Here is a 23281-nt window from a genome sequence, read left to right on the forward strand (position 1 = left end):
AAAATAATCAATATAATATATCAACTTAGTATACGAATTATTATATCAAATTTAACAACATTTTTGTTATATTAAAAAAAATTGTAAAAATTTCAGCTATATAATGCTTCTACGCAACGCGCGGGCATTCGTCCAGTATATTATAAAGGAAGTATTTTTTTTCTTTCACCACGTTCATTTGAAACTCGAAACTTTTCATATTTCCATACAATATATTTAATTTATTAACTTAAATATGCTTTTAGTTGTAAACATTATCATAAATGGAAGAATTTTTGACTTATCAATATGATATACTCAATTTGTTAACTTCAATATATAGTTAAATAAATAACCTACATTAATATATCAAATAAGCTTAAAAATTTAGTGTACAATTTAAAACCTAATGTAAAATATCAAATCATGTTTAAAAAAATTCAATATATATATTTTAAAATAGTTAAAAGGAAAACATTAAATATAATATTAATAAAAGAACCTAAACTGATGAATTGAATTAACTAAAAGGTGTCTGAAAATTATATTCTAACAATATATTTTTAACCTACGACGCGCAACGCGCAGGAATTCGTCTATTATAGTTATAAAGGAAACATTTTTCCTTTCATCACATTCATTTGAAACTCCCATTAATTTTTTTTTTCTTTCACCACATTCATTTGAAACTCCTATGACTTTTGAACTTCCTTCTAATAATGATTATAAGTTGGTTAATAAAATTAAAAAAATATAAACCTAAAGTATAATCATATGTAAACTAAATTTTAATATTAAAAAAATATATTTTATTCAGCTTATAAAGTTATGTTTTTAACTTTTAACGTATTATACTTAATTTATTAGGTCAAATATGTTGTTGTATGTTAACCATTATCATTTTAAAGTTATAACTTTTGAACAATTTGTATAAAATACTTAAATTGTTATTTTAAATATAATCTTACATGATCAACTTAAATATAAATTTTAGTTCAACTTAAACAACCTAAAAAATATTTTGTAAATAGTTAAAAGTGATAAATTGTAGTGTCTTTCTAATAATGATTATAAGTTAGTTAATAAGGTTAAATAAATATCAAACCTAGAGTGTAATCATAATAAACTAAATTTCAATATTAAAATTATGTCTTTAACTTCTAACATATTATATTTAATTTTTTAGATTTAATATGTTGTTGTACGTAAACCATTATTAATTTAAAGCGACAAATTTTGAACAATTTGGACAAAATACTTAAATTGTTAATTTAAATATAATATTATAGTGTAAAATACAAATTTCAGTTCCATTTAAAAAACTCAATGAGCATTTTGTGAATAGTTAAAAGTGATAAATTATAGTGGTAAATGCAAAAACTAAATTATAATCTCAAGTTAACTAAAATATTTCCTAAAGATATTTGTATAATCATTAAAAGTTTTCAAATTAGTAACTTAAAATAATTTACAATAACAATAGTTAAATATGATTATATATAAATGATTATATTGTTACCTTTATAATCAAAAACAATGTTTGATGTTTTAAATACTTATAATGCTAGAAATTAAAACGTTTAGCAAATAAATTTTAAAAAATAAATTAAAAATAACAACTATAAATAATATAAAACCATATATATATATATATATATATATATATATATATATATATATATATATAATTATATATTCAAAATAATCAATATATTATATCAACTTGGTATATGAGTTATTATATCAAATTTAACAACATTATTGTTATATTAAACAAAACATATATTTGTAAAGAGTTCAGCTATATAGATGTTTCTATGCAACGCGCAAGCGTTCGTCTAGTTTATATATAAACCTAATAAGTAAGCCATCTAAATATTAAATCGTTTCTTTTATATTAAAGTCATCGATAGTACAATGATCATTATTATACTTCGTTTTATTTTCAAATAAAATTTGTATAAAATTCAAGGATTGGAATATTTAAAAATCAATATAAAATAGTTTATAAAGTAAGGTGTGTTTAGCCGTACTAGATTTTAATTTTAATTTTAAACAAAAACTTATGATAAAAAAGTTATTTCAATAAGAGTTTGGAGCTTTTATTTGTAGGTTTGTATGTAATCTTTACACATTTAAAATTTTATGGGTGTTTTTGGTAAAAGTAGTTGTTGGCTGGAAGCGGGTAGCGGGTAGCTGGTAGCGTATAGCAGGTAGCTGGTAGTAGGAAACTATAGTTTTTATTTGTTATATGAATGTATGGCAAAAGTAACTTGAAACTTTTGAAATATATAAAATTACATAAAAGAATAATTGATTAAAAATATATATATATATATATATATATATATATATATATATATATATATATATATATATATATATTTTTTTTTTTTTAAGGGTAAGAAAATAGTTTTTTTCCAAGTTAACGAAAGTTATTAAGAAAAAACAGATTATAAATATTACCAGGAAGGGGTAAACATAAAATTTTAAAAAGAAAAAAAGGTATGGTTGTGTATTGTATTTTTTGTTGTCCGTTGTATGTAACCAATGTACTATACTTAGGTTATGTATATAGTTTAGTCGTCGGGCCTAAGACTACCACCATTGCTAAACCAAAACTTCACTCGGTTGGCAAAATATTAAAAGATTTTTTTTTTTTTTTTTTTTTTTTTTTTTTTGTCTGTCTAAAACCAACAACCTGGTTTACCCACGGACCTATTAGTTGTGCATAACTCTCCCCACTTTTCTTTTTATTTTATTTTATTGATACTATAATTAATTTCTTATATATAACTTATTTTGTTACAAAATATATTTGATAACTACTAAAAATACAAACAAATGCACGTTTTTTTTCTCTACAAATGAAGACGATTATTACTATAGTTTTTTTTTTTTTTTTTTTAATTTTTGTTTTAAATTTTATAACTTTAAATAATAAATCATAGGTTTATGTTTTTCATAGTCTAATAAGTAATAGAAATTAAATTTAAATTACAAAAAGTAAATGATAGATTAAGCTGATTTGGGTTGCTAATGAGAAAAGTTTGATTTTAGTTGAGTTCTTTGTTGAATTTTATGTGAAAGAAAAAATAATTTTTTAATAAATAGTTGGGTTGGTTTAATTGTGAATAAGGTCAACTCCAATGGACCTCTAAAACACCATTTTAGAGGCCAATTTTAATCCAATAAACCTTTAAAATTAACATATTTTTGTGTTGACTTCTTTTTAACACCACATATAAAAGTTAAATGTAAAATCCTCTAAAAAAACATTATTTTAGAGGTTGGTTGGAATGAAACACTAAAATTGTGTTAAATAATCACCATTTTAGTGTTTGTGGTTGGAGAAACTCTAGTGATAGTCTAGGTCCCTTTAGCCGATTTAACAATAAATTATGACAATTATTGAAAAGATAAATTTGTTTATAGCTTTTCACTCTGATCAAAATAGATATATCATTATTTGTTTGTTTCAACAATGAATTTCCTTCCATCCTATGTATGCATGCCAAAAAATTTCATTGCATTTTTAAACCACTCATCATTTAATCGTGTTAAAAGGTTTCTAAATGAGGGCTTCCAACTATGTTCATCAATTCCTTCCAAATTATGGTCTACTATCACAAATAGGAACACCCTTCTCTCTGTGGAAGAATGAGAACCTATAACACCGGATCATTTTGATGTAATTTTCTGAAACAAAAAATCCAAAAACTTTGAGAAAGCAAGAATCCCATATATGAAATTTATAAAAGGTATCAATAAAAATTGAGATGAGAATAATGAGATTTGAAAACACTACAACTTATAATTGAGATCACAAATTATAGAAGTCGATGATCATAAACCTGCCGAGAATATGAGATTGTCTTTGTTTGTGTAATTGTGTTAGAAACCAAATAATATTACTAGATCCGACAATAAAGCGGGTTTTAAACCTGATTCGATTCAAACACATAAGACTTATAAGGGTTTGGATATTTTCTTTTTTATTTTTTTTTACCCTTTAACGATTCATAAACCTTTCTATTAAAAGGGTTGGGTACAAATTATTAGTCTATAATATTAGTATGGTGTTGATACTTTATTGTTCATGAATGCAAGTACAGTAACTAATTAATGGGCTAGCAAAGTGTTTTATAATTTTGAAGATCTTATTTGGGAAATACGTACATTACCAAATACTAAATTACCCTCTTTTGATGTAGGTAACTACAAGTCTACAACTATTGTTGTAACGACCCGTCGCTGGTATGTTGCTTTTATAGTATTTATTTTCGAAGTTTGTAGAGGATCTCGGCGAGTCTATGTCCCGACTCGTCGAGTAGGGTCGCGATTTTGATCAGTTTATAGATCGGCGACTCGACGAGTCGGCCTGCCAGGTAGAAACCCTAAATCTCCGGGTTTGCACCCTATTTAAACCACCTTATCACCCCCAAACTCGCCTCTTTCATCCCCAAAACGTTATCTAAGCAAACCTTAATCATCCCTTTGAGTTTTGAGCATTCTTGGTGTAATTCTTGAAGTTTTGAAGAGAAGAAGAAGGCTAAATCCAAAAAAAAAAAAAAAGAAGAAGATCCAAGTCCTTGCACCCATCTCAGAGTACTTTAAGGTATTGATCAGTTTCTTCCCGTTTTGTTGATAGATTCCCCTTTATAAGCATATTTAGCCCATTCTTTAGCTTGTTTATAGTAGAGAAATCATATTGGATGGATTAGCTTTCGAATCTAGCCATGTTTCAGTTCCAAAAACGTAGATCTATCAACTTTATGGAGCCATTTTGCATGATAGCCCTAGATCTACTCTTCCAAGTGCCTTTCTAGCCTTTATACCCTTTTGTATGTTTTTGTACACGTAAAGTTGGGAACTTTACGTGGTTAACCAGCCTTAGGAGTTCAGATCTATATATTGTATGCGGTGGTTTTGAGCAGAATTGAGTTTTTAGGAGTTGCATGCATGAGACTCGGTGAGTCGTTCTTCGGACTCGGCGAGTCGAGTCGCGAGTCCCCGATTCTTCCTCTTTGAGTGATTCCGAGTGGGGACCAGTGAGTAGTGTATGGACTCAGTGAGTTAGAGGTTAGACTCAACAATGGAGGGACTTGACGAGTTGTTCATACAACTCGGCGATTCCAAGGCAATCTTCTTATGATTCAAGAACAACTCGTCGAGTTGTTCATACGACTCGGCGAGCCGGGTACAGATGACCTGAGTGTGGATGTAGAATGGGAACTCGTCGAGTGTATGCCATACTCGACGAGTAGCAACGAGCAGGGTTGAGAAATGAGAGTAGGGACTCGGCGAGTTGGCGGCCCAACTCGGCGAGTCAGGTCAACTGTAAAGTTGACTTTGACCAGGAGAGTTGACTTTAGCCAGGGGTAAAAGAGTCATTTTACCCCAATACAGTTATTAGTATTTGATTGAGTGTATTTGTGGAATTGTAGCCGGGGAGATACCGGAGCAGCAGTAGATAGTTCCCGGAGCCACACACTCAGCAGCCAGATCACGAGGTGAGTTTCCTTTCAGTAGGAACGGGTCTAAGGCTACAATGCTAGCCCGTTTAGCTAGTAGTAGTTTCCGGACTTCAGTCCGATGCAGATTCTAGTATGTTTGATGCCTTCGTGGCTCAGACAGGATTTTGTGTTATGTGTTCCGAGTTACAGCCCGATGTAGTATGCTATCTATGTGCCCATGTTAGTTTATATGCTTATGTGATGCTATGTTCAGTAGTTCCGGACTTCTGTCCGATGCATTCAGTTCCAGACTTCGGTCTGATGCAGTTAGTTCCGGACTTTGGTCCGATGTAGGAGGTAAGGCGTCAGTAGTTCCGAATTTCGATCCGATGCAGAGGGCAAGGCCCTGGTTAGTTCCGGACTTTGGTCCGATGCAGTTTCCGGACGTCGGTCCGATGCAGTAGGCAAGGCCCAGTATGTGTTTATATGTAATGTATGGTATGTGGTAGTTTGAGGGAGCTCACTAAGCTTCGTGCTTACAGTTTCAGTTTTGGTTTCAGGTACTTCCGCAAGCAAAGGGAAGAGCTCGGGTTGATGGCATCGCACACACCACAGCTTCAACTGTCCTGGGAGTTGTTTTTGGTTTTCATAGATGTGATTTGATACAGTCTTGATACAGTTTACTCATAACACTTTGCTATTGTTTTTGAGATATTGACGTACGAGTTTTACCTTATGATATCATCATGGTGTTTTTAGTAATTATCAAACAAAAATTTTTGGATCGTATTTTGGGATGTTTCAATTGTTCTGATGACATGGATTATGGAATTTATGAATAACAGTTATCTATTAAAATGCTTATATGAATTGCTGGTAAAACAATTTTGGTTAACATGTTTTTTTCATTTCGATCTGTTACTAATTTTTTTTAATCTTATATTTGTTATATATATTTTCAATAGTCCATTTGAGTTTAACATCTTAGTGTCATAAATTTCCATGTAATGTGTACCATTTATACAGCACCGTACTTACATTTATTAACCGGAATATCAACATACTTATATTTTTGACAGAAATTACAATGTTGTATATTTATTGAGTCAAAAAACAAACTACTTACAAAATTTGAAGTACAATGTTATTAACTAAATTATTATTATTTATCATTAAGACTATTTTTTAGAGTATATGTTAATTAAATTTATCATCTCATGCATTACACGGGTTATAACCTACTATAAGTATATAATTTATTTTTTTATTTATAAAAGTTCCAATCACACATTTTTTTAGGGATTTCATGATTTTATTTAAATACCATTTTATCATATAAAGTTAACTAGAAAGTACTTTTTGTTATGCTGTTACTATTTTTTATTTGTTGGTTTTTTAAATCATAAACTTTATATAATATAATTAAATAATCTTATATTTGTTATATATATTTTCAATAGTCTATTTGAGTTTAACATCTTAGTGTCATAAATTTCCATATAATGTGTACCATTTATACAACATCGTACTTATATTTATTAACCGGAATATCAACATACTTATATTTTGACAGAAATTACAATGTTGTATATTTATTGAGTAAAAAAAACAAACTACTTACAAAATTTGAAGTACAATGTTATTAACTAAATTATCATTATTTATCATTAAGACTATTTTTTAGAGTGTATGTTATTTAAATTTATCATCTCATGCAGTACACGGATTATAACCTACTATAAGTATATAACTTTTTTTTTATTTATTTATAAAAGTTCCAATCACACATTTTTTTAGGGATTTCATGATTTTATTTAAATATCATTTTAGCATATAAAGTTAACTTGAAAGTGCTTTTTGCTATGCTGTTACTATTTTTTATTTGTTGGTTTTTTAAATCATAAACTTTATATAATATAATTTAATAATATATCAAATAGTATTTAAAAGTATATCTTATATTGTGATGCTATTTTGTGGGCTTGACAACATACGCAAAACCTCACTTTTCCCTCGTGACCCTCGAAGGCGAAGTCTAGAAGTCTAGAACCGTAATTTTGGTGATGGGCTTCCAAACATAAAGGTCAACAAGACAATGTCTAAAGGAAGCAGGTTATGAGGTGAGTATTAAAACATAAATATATTATCATATTATAAGATCAAATATATGAGAGGTGGTATTGGTATCTTCAGAGTTCAAATCAAAATAACCACTATTGGCTTATACAAACAAACTCCTAAGTCGACCAAATACTTTTTGAATACAATTATTTGACCTGATGTCAGTCCCAATTTTAAATATATTGTGAATACACTTATTATTCTCCTAAAGTTAGCTTCAAGAAATGATTTTGGTGAGTATATATTGAAAGATATAGAAAATTATGATGCGCTTGATGAGTAATAGTAATTTGGTAACATGTAATCTCAGCTTCAAGTGATGTCATGATTTGTCAGTGTCTCGTGTTTTGAGGATATTAATAGCAAAACCTTTAGAGGTTTTTTTGTTTAAACTTAAATTTTATTTTTGGAAGATTCCACATAAAATTAGGATTTAATCCTTAAATTTTTTCTATGATTACTTTGGTTGATATCTCAAGTTAGTTTTAAGGACAAATATTTGCCAAGTTTGTTGTAAATATTTCAAGCTAATGAGCCAAAAAATTGCTAGTTTTTTGTATCACAAGCATGCTATTTAGCTAGATTATTAAAGTAAAAACATCTCTAATGTTGGACAGCATGACACGTCATCACATCCTCTACATGAGTACATATAAAGATTTATATTCTATTCTATAGGTTAATAAATAAATAAAAGTGTGGTACCTATTTATAAACCTTGAAAAGGTATATGGATAGTGGAGATAGGGTTATAAATGTGAAAGTTTATACGTAGCTAATGACATGACACAAGATTACATTGCAATGATATTGACCTCAAAATGAGGTCCAACATTCACAATCGCATATCTTGATTGAAATTCAAGACTTGCATGTGGCTAGTAATCTTAAAACTTTTATAAAACTACCAAGGTGCTAGAGAAGTAAAAAAAAAAAAAAAACATTAAAAAGTGGAAATCATTTCAGAGTAACTTGAAATCTAATTTTATGAAAATTCATTAACATTTCAACAAGACATCTCATCAAACACAAACACCTAGTGATAGGAAAATATCTTGAGTTAAAATACCAACTATGAATAATGGATGGTTAAACAAGTTTGATAAGGACATATAACTAATTATAACTTGAACAAGTCAAATCCTAATTATGGACATAGAATAGTCATGAACCTACAATTTACTTTCTTTTGTAGTGGTTGTATCTAGACAAATTAGCACAGGGCTCAATGCTGAAAAAAATCCATATCGCTAAAGAAAAAAAAAAAAGATTAAAAATACTGTCAAAAAAATATAATAGATTTTGCTGAACATATATACCAAAAAGATCCATCACTAAAGAACGTAAAATTACGGTTCTAGCCTTCGAGGGTCACGTGCCTCCAGAAGTTCAGGTCTTAGCACACGTTGAGACCCAGAAATTATCTCCTCCCTTGAATAGAAGAAAAACATATGGAACTTCAGATTCAGATTTATATATTTACCCCTAAAAGCTCGACATTATCATAATGGATATACAAAGGTTTTTAGGGCTGCTTTCAACATTACCTCTAATAAAAACATCAAATGAGTTGCTATATAATGCGTTGTCTGGACAAGGCATTGTATAGAAAGGTCGAACTGCAAGAGGGTAGCGGTGTAGTATATAGAATTCAGTTCCATACCTACAAAGATAAGAGTAAGAAAAACCTCTTCAGGGGCAAAATTGGAAAAAAAAAAATATCGGGTATGTTAATAGTTTGAGAATTTCAACGTACTTTTCCAAAACCAGTTTTCCTAATGTTGTTATTATACTTATGGAATTTATGATTTACAAAACTAAACAATTAAAAATAATAAAAAGTCATTAAAACCCATATAAGATTAAATAAAAAAGCATTTTGTTGTTGTTTTTAATATACAAAATCATAATCAAATTGAAATCATGAAATGCTTAAAAAGATTCTTGTGATTTAAAATTTCTGTTTAAGGAATGAAAGTTATCAAAATGAAAGGAATCAAATAATATTTATATTAATGAGAATTTTATAAACAAATGACTTATTTTAATGGAAAAAGACACCCATTACCAAAGGAAAGAAAGTTAGCAAAATGGAAGAAATCAAATTTCTCCCGAAATGGTAAATTCCATTCCATACGATATAATAAACAACTTTTTTTTTCATTCCAATGGAAATGAATTGTTTCTGTTCCTTCTCTGATTCTGTCGTAACAAACACCACCCAAATATGTTACAATATAAAGGAAAAATGAAGGAATTTGAATTACTTTAAAGGCGTGAAAGGATATTGCTTCTTAATAGCTTCTAGATCTTCCTGGCATCTTTCATTCAACTTGTTAAACATATTAACAAAAACATAGTCCACGATATCCATCACCTAAAAAAACTCCATTAAAAATTCGAAATGTTTACTTTGCATACACTGTAAATCCACTACATCGTTCAGAAATCATACCTCAGAATAATGCTCTTTTATCTCCATTTCGAAATCAAGGCCTGTGAATTCACACAGGTGTCTATGGGTATTAGAATCCTCAGCTCTAAAAACGGGACCCACAATAAAAACACGTCCAAGATCACCACAAATTGCCATCTGTTTGTGAAGCTGGGGTCTGTCTAAAACCTTTCTTATCCAGAAACTTCCCAAATAACTACACAAATTCATAGTTTTCGTTAACATATACATAAGGTATGTTACTATTTTTCCTTTCTACGCTGAATAAAAATATAAAATGACAATTTAATCCTTGGAATCCAAAAAATAAAATCTCGCAATGTTCAACAATAAGAACATAAGAGAAGACGAGGTGAAATAAGAATAGCTGCAAACATCTCTTAACTCATTAAGCCAAGTTGTTTTTTTTGACAACCCCACATTACAGATTAAGTGATTAACCCATTAATAAGTCAAAATAAAAAAGGATGTGATACCTTTAACACTTGGTGCTATCTAATACACAATTTATTTACCTTTTTTTTCAATGAACAGATATGAACAAACAAGAAGTATTTGAATCGATCGAAGCAATTCTGGAACCATAATTTTGATGCTTCGATCCCAACGAATCTAGTAATTAATGAATTCAACTAGAAGAGAACCTCAGAATATGAATATATATAGAATTAGTAGTTAACATCACCATATTGTGACATTAGAGTAATAATTATCTCTGAGTTCATAAAAACGATTAAGATCACGAACATATTTTTTATAGATATAGCAAACTCAAATGGAATTACATATAGAATTCATGTGTGTCTTGGAGTTTTACAAATGCACAAGAAAAATTATAAAATCATAGGTTACAAAGTTTAGTCCTACATAATTAATACAGAGAAGAAGATAGGGAACTCACTGTCTCTTCTGAAGATGAAAGTTACGTCGACCACCAAAGCAGAGCAGTAGAGTATTGTCGTTGAAGATGATGCGTAGAAGACACGTATACGTGATGGTGTATATAATGTTGTAAGGGTAAATAAATATAATTATTAGTAATATTAGTAATCAGTAAATTTCTCCCCAAGTCTCTCCATTTTGGGAGGAAAGCTATGAAAAAGATTTTTTCTTTCCATTTCTTTCTCAAAAAAATTTATAATAATAATAATAATAATAATGAACATCATTTTTTATATTTTCTTTCCTATAAAAAAACGGACATATCTCAGCCTCCTCCTATACCTATAGTTTTCTTGCGTTTAAAGTTTGGGGTTTACTTGGATTAAAGTTTGTTTTTTGCCTTTAAAATTTTACATGAAAAATTAAATGTATTCCTACTTTTTTTCCAACTATCCTCCTACTTATTTTAGATTGTGATAAGTGTCATTAAATTTAATTTAAATTTGATTAGGATGTTAAATTTGTACATTTATCATCGTCTTAAATAGATAGGAAGAAAAATATGACGAAAATGTGGAAGTATATTTAATTTCTCATTTTACATTGATACCACAAGTATATTATGATAATAGATATAAATATAACTATAGATTTAATTGAGTATGAAAAAAGATATAAGTTTAGTTTTATAAATATATAAAAACAATGATATATATATATATATATATATATATATATATATATATATATAAAATAAATATTGTGTTTATGTATTTGATTTTAGAAGACATGTCGTATTGGTATATATTTTTGTTGAAAAGGTATAAGAAATACCATATGTTTATAACCAAATAAACTATTATGAATTATCTAAAAAACTAAATTGTTTCTTTGTAGGTTAGGTACTTATGTTATAAAGCTTAAGCTACAATTTTAGTATTACAAGTATATTATTCAAAACATATGATCCAAAAGATATGATTCAAAATCGGATGATTCAAAACTGATATGATTAAAAATAATAGATATGATTTAAGATTATATGTTTAAAAATGTTATGATCCAAAAAGATATGATTTCAATACTTGTTTATGAATAATAAATTATGTGAAAGTTTTAACTTCATTAAAATTATATTATTCAAAATATATGATCCAAAAACTATTATTCAAAATCGGATGATTCAAAACTGATATGATTAAAAATAACTTATATGATTTAAAATTATATGTTTAAAAATGTTATGATCTGAAATGATATGATTTCAATAATATGATTAAAGTTATAAAAAAATGTTTTCAAAATTATGGTGTAAGATTCAAAACGATATGGTCCAAAATTTAATGATCTGAGGTGTTATGATCCAAATTATATGTTTCAAAATGTTAGGATCTAAAATGGTATGATTTTAATTATATAATTCAAGTTATAAAGATTTGTTTCCAAAAATCTATTATATGATTGGAAAAAATTATGATACATTAATTATATGTCAACCCAACTTTGTATGGACATTCTGAACCACCTTTGTATCGATCAATATTACAACTAGATTGTTTCCATGATATTACAACATATAATTAGTTGTAGAAATACAAATAAGAAAAGAAATAGTAAGAAAAAAATAAAAAATATATAAACATAAAAAATAAAAAAAAAAAAAATAAAATAAAAAAAAAAAAATAAATAAATAAAAAACTAGCAAGATTACATGATATCACTAGCTAGACATGTAAAAATCAGCAAGGAAAATGTTATAACAAATATAAAGATATTGTACAGAAAAGTAAATAATAATAATAATAATAATAATAATAATAATAATAATAAGATAGTTGATTATTAGTAAAATAATTGCAAAAATTTTCTAAAAGACATTAGGTTTTGAAAAATTCATTTGCGAAATTAAACAGCAATGAAGTGGTGGATTTCAAACACCCACTCTTCAAATTTGCAAGGACACACGATACCACTCTGCTGAAAGGTGTGATGATGTTTTTGTATATCAAAATTTGGTGACTCATGCACCACATAATCATTTGTCATTCTTACCAATATTTGCTTATAAATAGAGTGTGACGAAGTTCTTGCCTATGAACTTGTTTTTCAAAATTAAAAAAAAAAATGTTAACATTTATGTTTTATATATTACAAGATAACAATTGTATATATTATATAATATGGAAATATATATATATATATATATATATATATATATATATATATATATATATATATATATATATATATATATATATATATATATATATATATATATTAAAAAGGAAAATAGTCACGATTTAAATTTTAAAGTAAACCATTATATTCAACCTTTTGTTTTAGAAGAGTTGAAGTAAAAGATAAATATTAAAAGAGTGGATCTGCACCTATTTGTTATTGTATTTTCGTTGATGGTAATGTTTGTTGTTTTTCATTGTATTTTATTGTTTTTCTCTTCTTTTTTTTTTTTTTTTACCTTTTTATTTTGATGGGTTGAATTTTATACAAAAGCAAAAAAAGTCTTAGCAAGAAGCTAAAGACGAAATGAAACAATTACATTATAATGTTTAAAATGCACGGAATAAAAACTTTATGCTTCTGATGCACCATCCAATTAAAAGAAAAAGGAAAAATATTTATCTTTTCTAGGCCTCGATCGATCAAAAACACATTTATTTCTGAAATTACATATGAACCACCAATTCATGTAGTTAATAGCTTCCAAGATCGTCTTCCTATTCATATTTAAATGAAAAGCCTCCAAGAACAAATATAGCACATCCACTGAATTTAACGAGGATAAATCTAGATCGCACCACAAATTGAGTTTTTGAATTAAATCTTTTGCAAGCATACACTCGAGAAAAAGATGATTGATACTCTCCACTTGATCCATGCAAATAGGATAGTGAGAATCGGAAACATCAATACCTCTAGAAATTAAGTTATCTTTAGTACGAAGGCGATAAAGAATAGACTGAATAGCTCTCCAACTAAAAATATTCAATTTGATCGGCACCAATCTATTACATCTAATTTCACATGTACCATGAGGTAACAATATGTGTCTATATCATCAATTACTTCACGTGTATCTTTCACCGAAAATTTAACATTATTAATCAAATTCCACACTTAAGAATCTTAGAATCATGAAATTTAATATTATCAATTAACTCTATCATGGCAAAAAAATTAAGCACTTTGGCCAATGCTAATTATTACCCTTTAAATATTTGCTTTTTACATTTTATTGTATTTTATTAGTACTAGCAGTAGTATTAGATTATTATTATTATTATTATTATTGTTGGTGTTATTAGACAAAATTATATAAATGGTCTCTATGATTTATCAAAAATCACAAACTCAATCCTTATTATTATTATTTTGATGAATATTGTCCTTGTGGTTTTCAAAACTTGAATGAATGGTCATTTTTGCTAACACCTTTAGTTTTCATTAGTTAGCGTGGGTGTAATTTGTTTAAGGTAGTAAATACAGAGTTTGCGATCATGGGTAAATCATTAGGATCATTTATGCAATTTTTTTATATTTTATGTTTATAAGTTTGTAACATCTCGTACATTATCTACATTTTGGACTTCACGCAATCTCAGACACTGGTGACTTCGGATCTTCATTACTTGTGATTCCTAGAGGTTCATTTTTTAGGTTCCAATAGTTTCAGTACTTTAGATGATTGGGGGAAGGCAAAGGCGTGATCGTACCCATCCTCTATTTATGACTTCATGATTTTGACTCTCACTTTAACCTTTATAAAATATTATTTTCACCTCTTTATTTTCTAAACTTTCATGTTTACCACGTGTGGTATATATAATTTGATTTCCTATCCAAAATAAAGGTATATATAATTTGATTTCCTATCCAAAATAGAGGTAATATCACTCTTGTTTGTCTTAAATAAAAATATTTTCTTTTTTACAAGGATGCAATTGAAGTTTAAGGTTGGTTTTCTCGACGAGGGACGTCAATTTTTCTTTTTTTCTTTTTTTTGAAAGTTTTGCTTCTCAAAATCCATTTTTTTTTTAAAGTTTTGCTTCTAAACTTTTATGTTGATACTTTATCCCCATGGTACATATAATTTGATTTTCCGTCCAAAATAGAGGTAATATCACTCTACTTTATCTTAAATAAAAATCTTTTCTTTTTTATAACGACGCAATTGAAATTTAGGTTTGGTTTTCTCGACCAAGGCCGTCCATTTTTTTTTTTTTTGAAAGTTTTGCTTCTCAAAATATATTTGTTTTAGAGCTCAATTTAAAAAAATAAACTTGAACTTACTAAACATATGGGGAAAAATACCCGATGGGGATGCAAATGGGGGCAGGGATTTGGTAATTGTGCTCCTTCTCGTTCTTTGAATAGATCAAGATATGATCACAAAACAGTTACAACAAGGTTTACAAATCCAATTCATAAGATCCATGAATTGGTCCACAACAATTGTCAAGCCAAACGAAATCACAAAAAAGTCAACTCTAATAACAGGTTTTGGTTCACTTTGAAAATTAAAATACTCCACCGTGGTGACAGTTGAAATTAGGCATCACCATAACTGTGTCAATGCACTATCATTATATGTGTCATCATTTGCAGTTTTACATATTGTTGGATTATGTTAGCCTTTAGATTTTGTTAATCACTTAGTTTAACGCTTACATATATACTTAGAAGACCTTGTAGCATTTTAAACTTTTGTTAGCATACAAAAGTCATGAGATTCCAATTGGAGTTCAAGTAAGATTTACAACTAAAACAACAGGTTCATGTTCCACCATTATAAATTCGGTTTTAAAAGTATATGACAACTAAAAAAGGTTTTCCTTAGCCCTCACAGCCATCTGAAGCAATAAATTGCAACAATACTTTCAAAAAAATATAACTGATTTCGTTTGACATACCAAAAAGGCAAAAACCCAAGTTGCAAAACGTAAAATTACGGTTCTAGCCTTCGAGGGTCACGTGGGAAAAGTGACACTTTGCGTATGTTGTCAAGGCCACAGAAGAGCATCACAACACGTTCCAATCCAACTCCAATCCCACCATGTGGTGGCGCACCATACCTTCAACAAATGCCACAAAATATTAGCTATTATTATAAACAGCATATCACAAGGGTAAATTTGTAAAAAGTTACGACTTAATAAGAATAAACTCAATTCTCTTGACTCTCAAAATAAGTTTGTTTTTTTTTTTTTGCGGATTATTGAAACTGCAACATACTTTCAGAAACTTGTTCAATAAATGCCAAAAATAGTCATCTAAATCAATTTTCAATAGAACTTTTGAATGCTATAATTGGCATAGAACTTTTCAAAGTAAAAAATGCCAATAATAAATAAAACTAAAATATGCAATTCAGTAAATTTTCAAAGAAATAGTAGGATGCCATATAAACAAAGAACATATACCTAAAAGAATCGATGTAGGATGATATGGTTTTGACATCTATGCCACATGCTGTTGCACGTGCCTCTAGAAGCTCAGGTATGTGCACACGTTGAGCTCCTGAAATAATTTCCTCCCCTGGACAAAAAAAAACATATGAAACTTCAGCACCGAATTTACATACTTACCCTTAAAAGCTGAAAGATTTTTAGGGCTACTTGTTCATTACCTCTGATGAAAACATCAAATGAGTTGCTATACAACGCATTGTCGGGACAAGGCATTGTATAGAAAGGTCGAACTGCAAGAGGGTAGCGGTGTAGTATATAGAATTCAGTTCCATACCTACAATGATAAAAGTAAGAAAAACTTCTTCAAGGGCAAAATTGGAAGACAAAAAGTATAGGGTGTGTCACTAGTTTGAGAATTTCAACATACTTTTCTAACACAAGTTTTCCCAATGTTCTTTCTGATTCTGTGTTAAGGTCCCCAAGTGGATCCACCTCAACGCCAGCTTCCTATTCATGCATATTTTAAAATATTAAAAAAAACAAAAAAAACATAAACACAAAACAAACAAATGTTTTATTTTTTACTAACCTTTAACATTTGAATCCCTTCTTCAAATGTAAGCCGCAATGTATTACGCAAGTACTGCATGTTTAATAACAACCAACATTGAGAAATTAACATATTGTACATAAATAAATAAAGAAACATAAATACGTTTGGGGACATTTGATTAACAAAATGTGTTTTAGAGGAATAGAATCTAAGGGTATGTTTGGATCACAAATTCTAAGGAATTTAAGAGAATTGAATGTGCCATTCCATTTTGTGATGTCTGATGTGTTTGGTTGTCAAAAGAATGAAATTATATTCTTTCAAAATTTGTATTTGATTGATTCTAACATTTCTAAGGGGGTGGAAATAATTTAAATTCCATTAAACTTTCCTACTAAAAGACATAAATATCCTTGTAAACTTATTTGATTAAACCACAAGACACATAATTTCCATTACTACATTATTAATACCTCATTTAGATTATTTTTCCAATAAGATTTTATATATAAAGGTTTTATGTTTATGTTCAACAATAATTCTGTCATTTATATAAACCAAAACAAAGGGTAATTCTGTCATTTGTGATTTATCGTTATTGACATTCCAAATTCTATCTCATTTTTTCCATCCATTCACCATATAGATTTGAACTGGTTCAAATTCAAATAAATTCCTTAACATTCCAATTCCTTATAGAGATTCAAATTCCTTTTAAAACATTCCACAAACCAAAATGGAGAATCGGAATCTGTCGATGTTTAAATGGCTGGAAATGTAATGAAATTCAATATACAAAAGAGCAAATCACAGAATAACCATTATTGTTTGAACAATTTTAGTGTTCAACCACTTATACTTTATTTTTTCTAATCAAACCATTTAAGTTTGACTTTTTTTCAATTTAACCATTTTGACCTGATGTCAAAATAGTGAAATTGGAAAATCACCGGTATAACTTGAAGTCAAAATGGTTAATTTGAAAAAATAGTATCCAACTTTTAATGGTTTAACTGAAAATTTAAAGTATTGATGATTAAACCGCAACCCTGCACAAAATATAATGGTTTTTTTTTGTAATTTGCCCTGATGAAATTGAATAATTCCTAAATTTGTTACTTTTATATATTACTATCTATACATACCTATTGTATTATGATGTTCTAATAATCGAATTCCATCTAAAATGGAACATTAGGGAATCAGATAAAAATGACTTTAATCCATTTAGCAACCAAACACACCCCAGAATGGAATCCTGGATTCCAGTTCCATCGAATTCCACCAAAATCCATGAACCAAATACATTGCTATTACACAAATGAAAGAAAAAGAGGATCTGAATTACTTTCAAAGGCGTGAAGGGGTACTGCTTCCCAATAGCTTCTAGCTCTTTCTTGCATCTTTCATTCAATTTGTCAAACATATTAACAAAAAGACGATCCACAACATCCATCACCTACAAAAATCAATTAAAAAAAATTCAAAATCAACTTTCCAAATACTTTAATATCAGTAAAATGTGTTCTTGATATACGTTGTTTACAAATCATACCTCAGAATAATGCTCTTTAATCTCCATTTCAATATCAAGACCTGTGAATTCACACAAATGTCTATGGGTATAAGAGTCTTCAGCTCTAAAAACAGGACCCACAATGAAGACACGTCCAAGATCACCACAAATTGCCATCTGTTTGTGAAGCTGAGGTGATTGTGCAAGACATGCTGGCTGTTTCTTGTAATCCAGTTTAAAAACAGCTGCACCACCTTCACTACTTCCTGCAATTAACTTTGGAGTGTTGATCTCTATAAAATCTTCATTCAATAGATACTGCCTAAACAACTGCACAAAATTATTTCAAAATCAGTATAGTTAAACACACACACAAACACAAAAACAAACACATATCTATGATGTCATACATTTGCCACTTGGCACTCCACGCGATAAATTGCTTGATTTGCTGGAGTTCGCAAGTCCAAAATTCTGTAGTTCAAACGAGTGTCCTGATTAACTCGAACAAGTTGTTCTCCAGCCTGCATAATTGAAGTGACCATTTTAGTGTACAAATAGGATATAAGTTCATTAATGGCAGCTGCTTCAGCAGTTCCATATACTGAGTCTAAGAAAAGGCAGATTAAGTTTACATTCTTCATATGTTACCTCCAAAGCCTTCTCGATTTCAACTTCACTTCTGGCAGCATCTTCAACATTTATAGGAAGAATAGCAGCAGCCCTGTTTACGCAATGAATCTTCCTAACTTGAACTTCAACCTACAAATTATAAATACTATGAAATCAGCCTGTGCATCAACTAATTGCAAAAACAGTCTGATTCTAACTGACTTCTAAAACGAGAGATTGCAGAAAGCGTGTAGATGTTGATGCAAAAGTTAAGAGGAGTAATTAGGCAAAAAAAATAGTGTACTTTACCTGCTGAGAGGCACCTTTGATGGCTTCTGGGGGAACTGTTACAACTCCTTCGATGTCAACGAAGGATTCTTTGCTAATCGCAGTTGCATACTTAACCATCTGAGCGCTAACAATGTCAGGAGCCACCGTCAACACACACTGCACCGTATATCCCTTCTCTCTTACAGTAAAAAACGCCATCTTCTTCCCTACAGCGCGAATCGCCTGAGCTCGCCCCCTTATTAGCACAGTGCGGTCTTTGAGTTCCTCGGTGAGAGCGCTAACGGTGGTCCACACACGACCGGAGATAGCCTTTGACTGAAGATCTTCAATAGGAATGTCACCATAGTTGGCGGCGAGAGGGTCAGTAGCGTCGATGGACACGCCAGCAACGCCAGATGCGGCGGCGGATGCGGCGGCGGCTTCCTGACGGCGGCGGAGCTTTTCTGCTTTCGCAGCCTCCTTTTTTGCCGCTTTTTTGCTGGTCTCTTGTGATGGCTGCTGTTCTGGTTCCATGGGCAGGTATTCTGATTTCTGGATTGGCGAAGGTGTAGAGGAGCGGAAACGATTTAGGGTTTGTGGAATGCAAAATTGCGAAGAAAGTGCGATTTGGTAGGCGAAAACACTCTAAAACAAAATTCGGAGTTTGGGCTGTATCTAAAACCTAGAACGTGGAACTAGGGGCGGATACATTCTTTATTTTGATCTTTCTAAATTTGAAAAATATATTCAATACAAAATAATGTTTCAAAATTCGGTTTTAATCTAATCAATTAGATAAAAAATCGAGAAATGAACCGATCTAGGGATGTCAACGGGACCAAATGTTAGCGGAAATAGTTGCCTGTGTCCCCGCCACCGAAATCAGTTATTGCCCCTGCCCCTGAATTTCTCATTTACATAGCCCCGATACCGCCCCCGAATACCTTTGTCGTCCATGATCCCACCCATTCCCCCGTTTTATAGACTTAAAATTGATTTTTTTTTGCTAAAAATAATTGTTATATTTTGGGTTAAAAAAACTATTTTTCATAACTTTAAAGCTTAAAATCTAGTTTTTTTTAACAACTAAAAAATTAAATATTCAACATTACAAAACGATAAATCCAACAAACTTACAAATAAAAAATACGACAAATCCAACATTGCAAATAAATACAAAATATCTAAAAATATATGACAAATTCACTATTGTATCGTCATACGATGTAAACTGGAAGAAAATCAAGAAACCTTAAAATTAGATAATGTATTATATATATATATATATATATATATATATATATATACAAACGGAACCCACGCGGGAGTACGGGAAGGAAATACCCACTCCCACCATTGGTCCTGAAAATAAAACGGGGTTTAATCTCACTCACGCCTCCGAATTATATAAAAAAATAATCTCGTACGGAATCAGGGTTCCACAGAAGTTTTTGACATCTCTAACCACATCGGTTTTATGTTTATTTCTGGAATAAATCCGACGATTCTTATAAAATTCATGTTGAACTGGTGTAATAGAAATTCGATGATATTTTCATATCTATTTAGACTTCTCTTATTATTATATTTTTTTTTTTTGATAACTAGTTCATAGTAAAAAAAAAATTACAATTCAAATGACTATGAAAACCCTTTGAATATGAGATAATCGTATAATATTTTACTTGATTTCTAATATTTATATTGAACAACTTTGTAGAGTGTCAAAATGTCAGAATTCATAGATTTTTGATTAAAAAAAAATCAGGAGCATAAGTGTTGTGGCTCTGTTAAATGGTATGCCACTTTTTGGTGCTTAAATTATATAATTTTGTTTGGTACGGAAGTTATGTAAATTTCAGAAATTGGGTTGAGGCGGTGGTAGAATCGGTTGAACCGGAACCAGTTACCAGATCGGTTGTAAAAATCTGATTTTTAAAACATTGATGTAAAGCAGTCGACTATAAATGTTGATCAATATTGCACAAATTTTTATTGCTAAATACTAAATAATCAATTTATGATAATCATTGTTGGTATAACAACACTTAAAGTTTGTTTGGTTGTGGAAAATTGTTTTTATTTATTTAGAAAACGTTTTCAGAAAATAGAACTGAGTTTTCATTTTTACTTTTCAATGAAAATTTTAGAAAATGTGTTTCGTTAACCGCTGGAGTTTTCATTTTCCTGTTTTAGAAATTTAAAAAACTTTGGAGAACATTAAAAATCATTTTTATAATTTACATACAACTTGAAAAACAGAAGGAAAAAAATCATTTACTTGCGTTTTCAACATTTTCATTTTTATTTGAAAATTTTCATAGAAAACTAGAAAATTTTCTCAAAACCAAACACACCCTTATTATTACAAAATGATAAAACAACAATATTAGTTTTTTAACATCAAAACCAAAGTTTAAAAAATATATATTTAGAATAGTAAATAGTTATGGAAATTATGGATTATAGCTTTTAACAAATTATTAATCAATTATATGTACAAAAAATATTTTCTTTTATAATTTTACGGATCTTTAAGAAATTTGAAAAAGGTCATGCAATCACAAGTTGCTTTTCGTAACTTCACATATTTTTAATGTTTAGAAGTATTAAAACTTTTAAAATGAAATAGTTTTAGATTTGAATCTATAAACGTTTTCAAAAAGAACTTCTAATTTAAGACACTGATTACTTAATTATTTTTTAATTGTATGATTTCAATTCAAAGTATTTAAAAGGATATTAACAAAAAAAGACCACATACATGCTTATAAGAAATATATAATAAAGCTTTGTATATAACTACTAAAATATCAAAATATTTTATTTTTCCAACTTAATTTCTAAATAACATATAGAAAAAATCAAGTAGCACTTCAAAGCAAATAGGTTGTTAGGTTATTTGTAGATTATTCACAAAATGACATGTTGTCTGAATCAAATATGATGTCCAGGTGGCTTTGCCTCAAACTATTGATGCATGATCCAAATTTTCCTTTTAGAGTTGTTATGATATTGTTTCATATTTGTATTTATTAGAATATGATAAATTACCTTATTATTTGGTATTTATAGTGAGTTTATATTATGACTATAGTAACTAGCTTGTAAATAAGCCATTAGTTTGTCTATTTTATGTGAAGCTAACAATCAATGGAGAAGATAGTTTCGATTTTATAATACTAAGTTATGTACCTTGTGGTTTTTCCCGCAAGGCTTTCAACCTAAAATCATTTGTGCTTATTTGCTCTTTATTTACCTCTACATATCCTATAGCATTGTGTTATTAAATAGTATAATTCCTTGAACCCGTAAAGGTTTTAGTCGACTTTCATAAACCTGCAAAGGTTCTTAGTCAACTTTCTTGAAAAAGGCTTTCAATCGACAATGGTCTCAATGAAGTATGAAATATTGTAGATAGATCAAGACACTTGGTTCTCACTGTGGCAAGTCAAGATGTAAGTATTATTGGCACAACAAGATTCTGTTTAGGGGTGTTAACGGGGCGGTTCGGTTCGGATAGTAATAAAATTTTGAACCAACAATACGGGGCGGGTACCTCATATGCACTAACCAAAACTGAACCGAATTGCAAAAAATCCGAACCGAACCGAACCGTATAAACGCGGGTAACCACGGTTTGGTTCACGGGTACCCGCTAAATATAGTTTTGATTCATATTAATTCACCTTAATTTTTCGAATATCCTGTTCTTTGATATCAATCCATACAATTAATTTTCCAACATTCAATTATTAATTACGACATTTTCAATTTTTAAAAAATTTGGTTTCAAGCGCATGGTAGTTAAAGTCACTGTAACTTTCATTTGATAATGAAAATCTCGAATGAATTAATCCATTGAGTTAACTTCATAGTATTTGATGGCCAACTAACCACTAATCATTATATTATGGTTAGATATCATTCTGTTCAAATTCATTTGTCCAAGGAGTAAAAACGATGTTAATTTTATTTAATCATTTTTAACTATTAGTGGTGGCCTTCAAT

The 23281-nt window shown here is 29.3% G+C and overlaps 2 protein-coding genes across 2 annotated transcripts; both read right to left on the reverse strand.

The window, feature by feature from the left end:
• Positions 1-8727: 8727 nt before the first annotated feature.
• On the reverse strand, positions 8728-10988 carry LOC144998914 (aspartate--tRNA ligase 2, cytoplasmic-like). Its single transcript, XM_078958651.1, has 5 exons — positions 10913-10988; positions 10012-10207; positions 9824-9933; positions 9104-9219; positions 8728-8987 (listed from the first exon to the last, which is right to left on the reverse strand). Exons 2-5 carry the CDS (start codon positions 10147-10149, stop codon positions 8977-8979), a joined length of 375 nt encoding a protein of 124 aa, XP_078814777.1. The 5' UTR covers positions 10150-10207; positions 10913-10988; the 3' UTR covers positions 8728-8976.
• Positions 10989-15671: 4683 nt separating this feature from the next.
• On the reverse strand, positions 15672-19974 carry LOC145038850 (aspartate--tRNA ligase 2, cytoplasmic-like). Its single transcript, XM_078987081.1, has 10 exons — positions 19310-19974; positions 19040-19150; positions 18799-18912; positions 18428-18718; positions 18221-18331; positions 16909-16962; positions 16747-16826; positions 16538-16653; positions 16332-16446; positions 15672-15983 (listed from the first exon to the last, which is right to left on the reverse strand). Exons 1-10 carry the CDS (start codon positions 19802-19804, stop codon positions 15857-15859), a joined length of 1614 nt encoding a protein of 537 aa, XP_078843207.1. The 5' UTR covers positions 19805-19974; the 3' UTR covers positions 15672-15856.
• Between the last annotated feature and the right edge of the window lie 3307 nt (positions 19975-23281).

Source organism: Lactuca saligna, chromosome 1 (assembly GCF_052625555.1).
Source record: "Lactuca saligna cultivar CGN05327 chromosome 1, ASM5262555v1, whole genome shotgun sequence".
Taxonomy (NCBI): Eukaryota; Viridiplantae; Streptophyta; class Magnoliopsida; order Asterales; family Asteraceae; genus Lactuca; species Lactuca saligna.

Coding starts and splice junctions, on each gene's coding strand:
- LOC144998914 (XM_078958651.1), bottom strand. CDS start 10,149: ATGGCAATTTGTGGTGATCTTGGACGTGTTTTTATTGTGGGTCCCGTT. Junction 9,934..10,011: donor TAAAAGAGCATTATTCTGAG/GTATGATTTCTG, acceptor GAGTTTTTTTAG/GTGATGGATATCGTGGACTA. Junction 9,220..9,823: donor TATCCTTTCACGCCTTTAAA/GTAATTCAAATT, acceptor TTATCTTTGTAG/GTATGGAACTGAATTCTATA.
- LOC145038850 (XM_078987081.1), bottom strand. CDS start 19,804: ATGGAACCAGAACAGCAGCCATCACAAGAGACCAGCAAAAAAGCGGCA. Junction 19,151..19,309: donor TCAAAGGTGCCTCTCAGCAG/GTAAAGTACACT, acceptor TATAATTTGTAG/GTTGAAGTTCAAGTTAGGAA. Junction 18,332..18,427: donor TTAAAGAGCATTATTCTGAG/GTATGATTTGTA, acceptor TGATTTTTGTAG/GTGATGGATGTTGTGGATCG.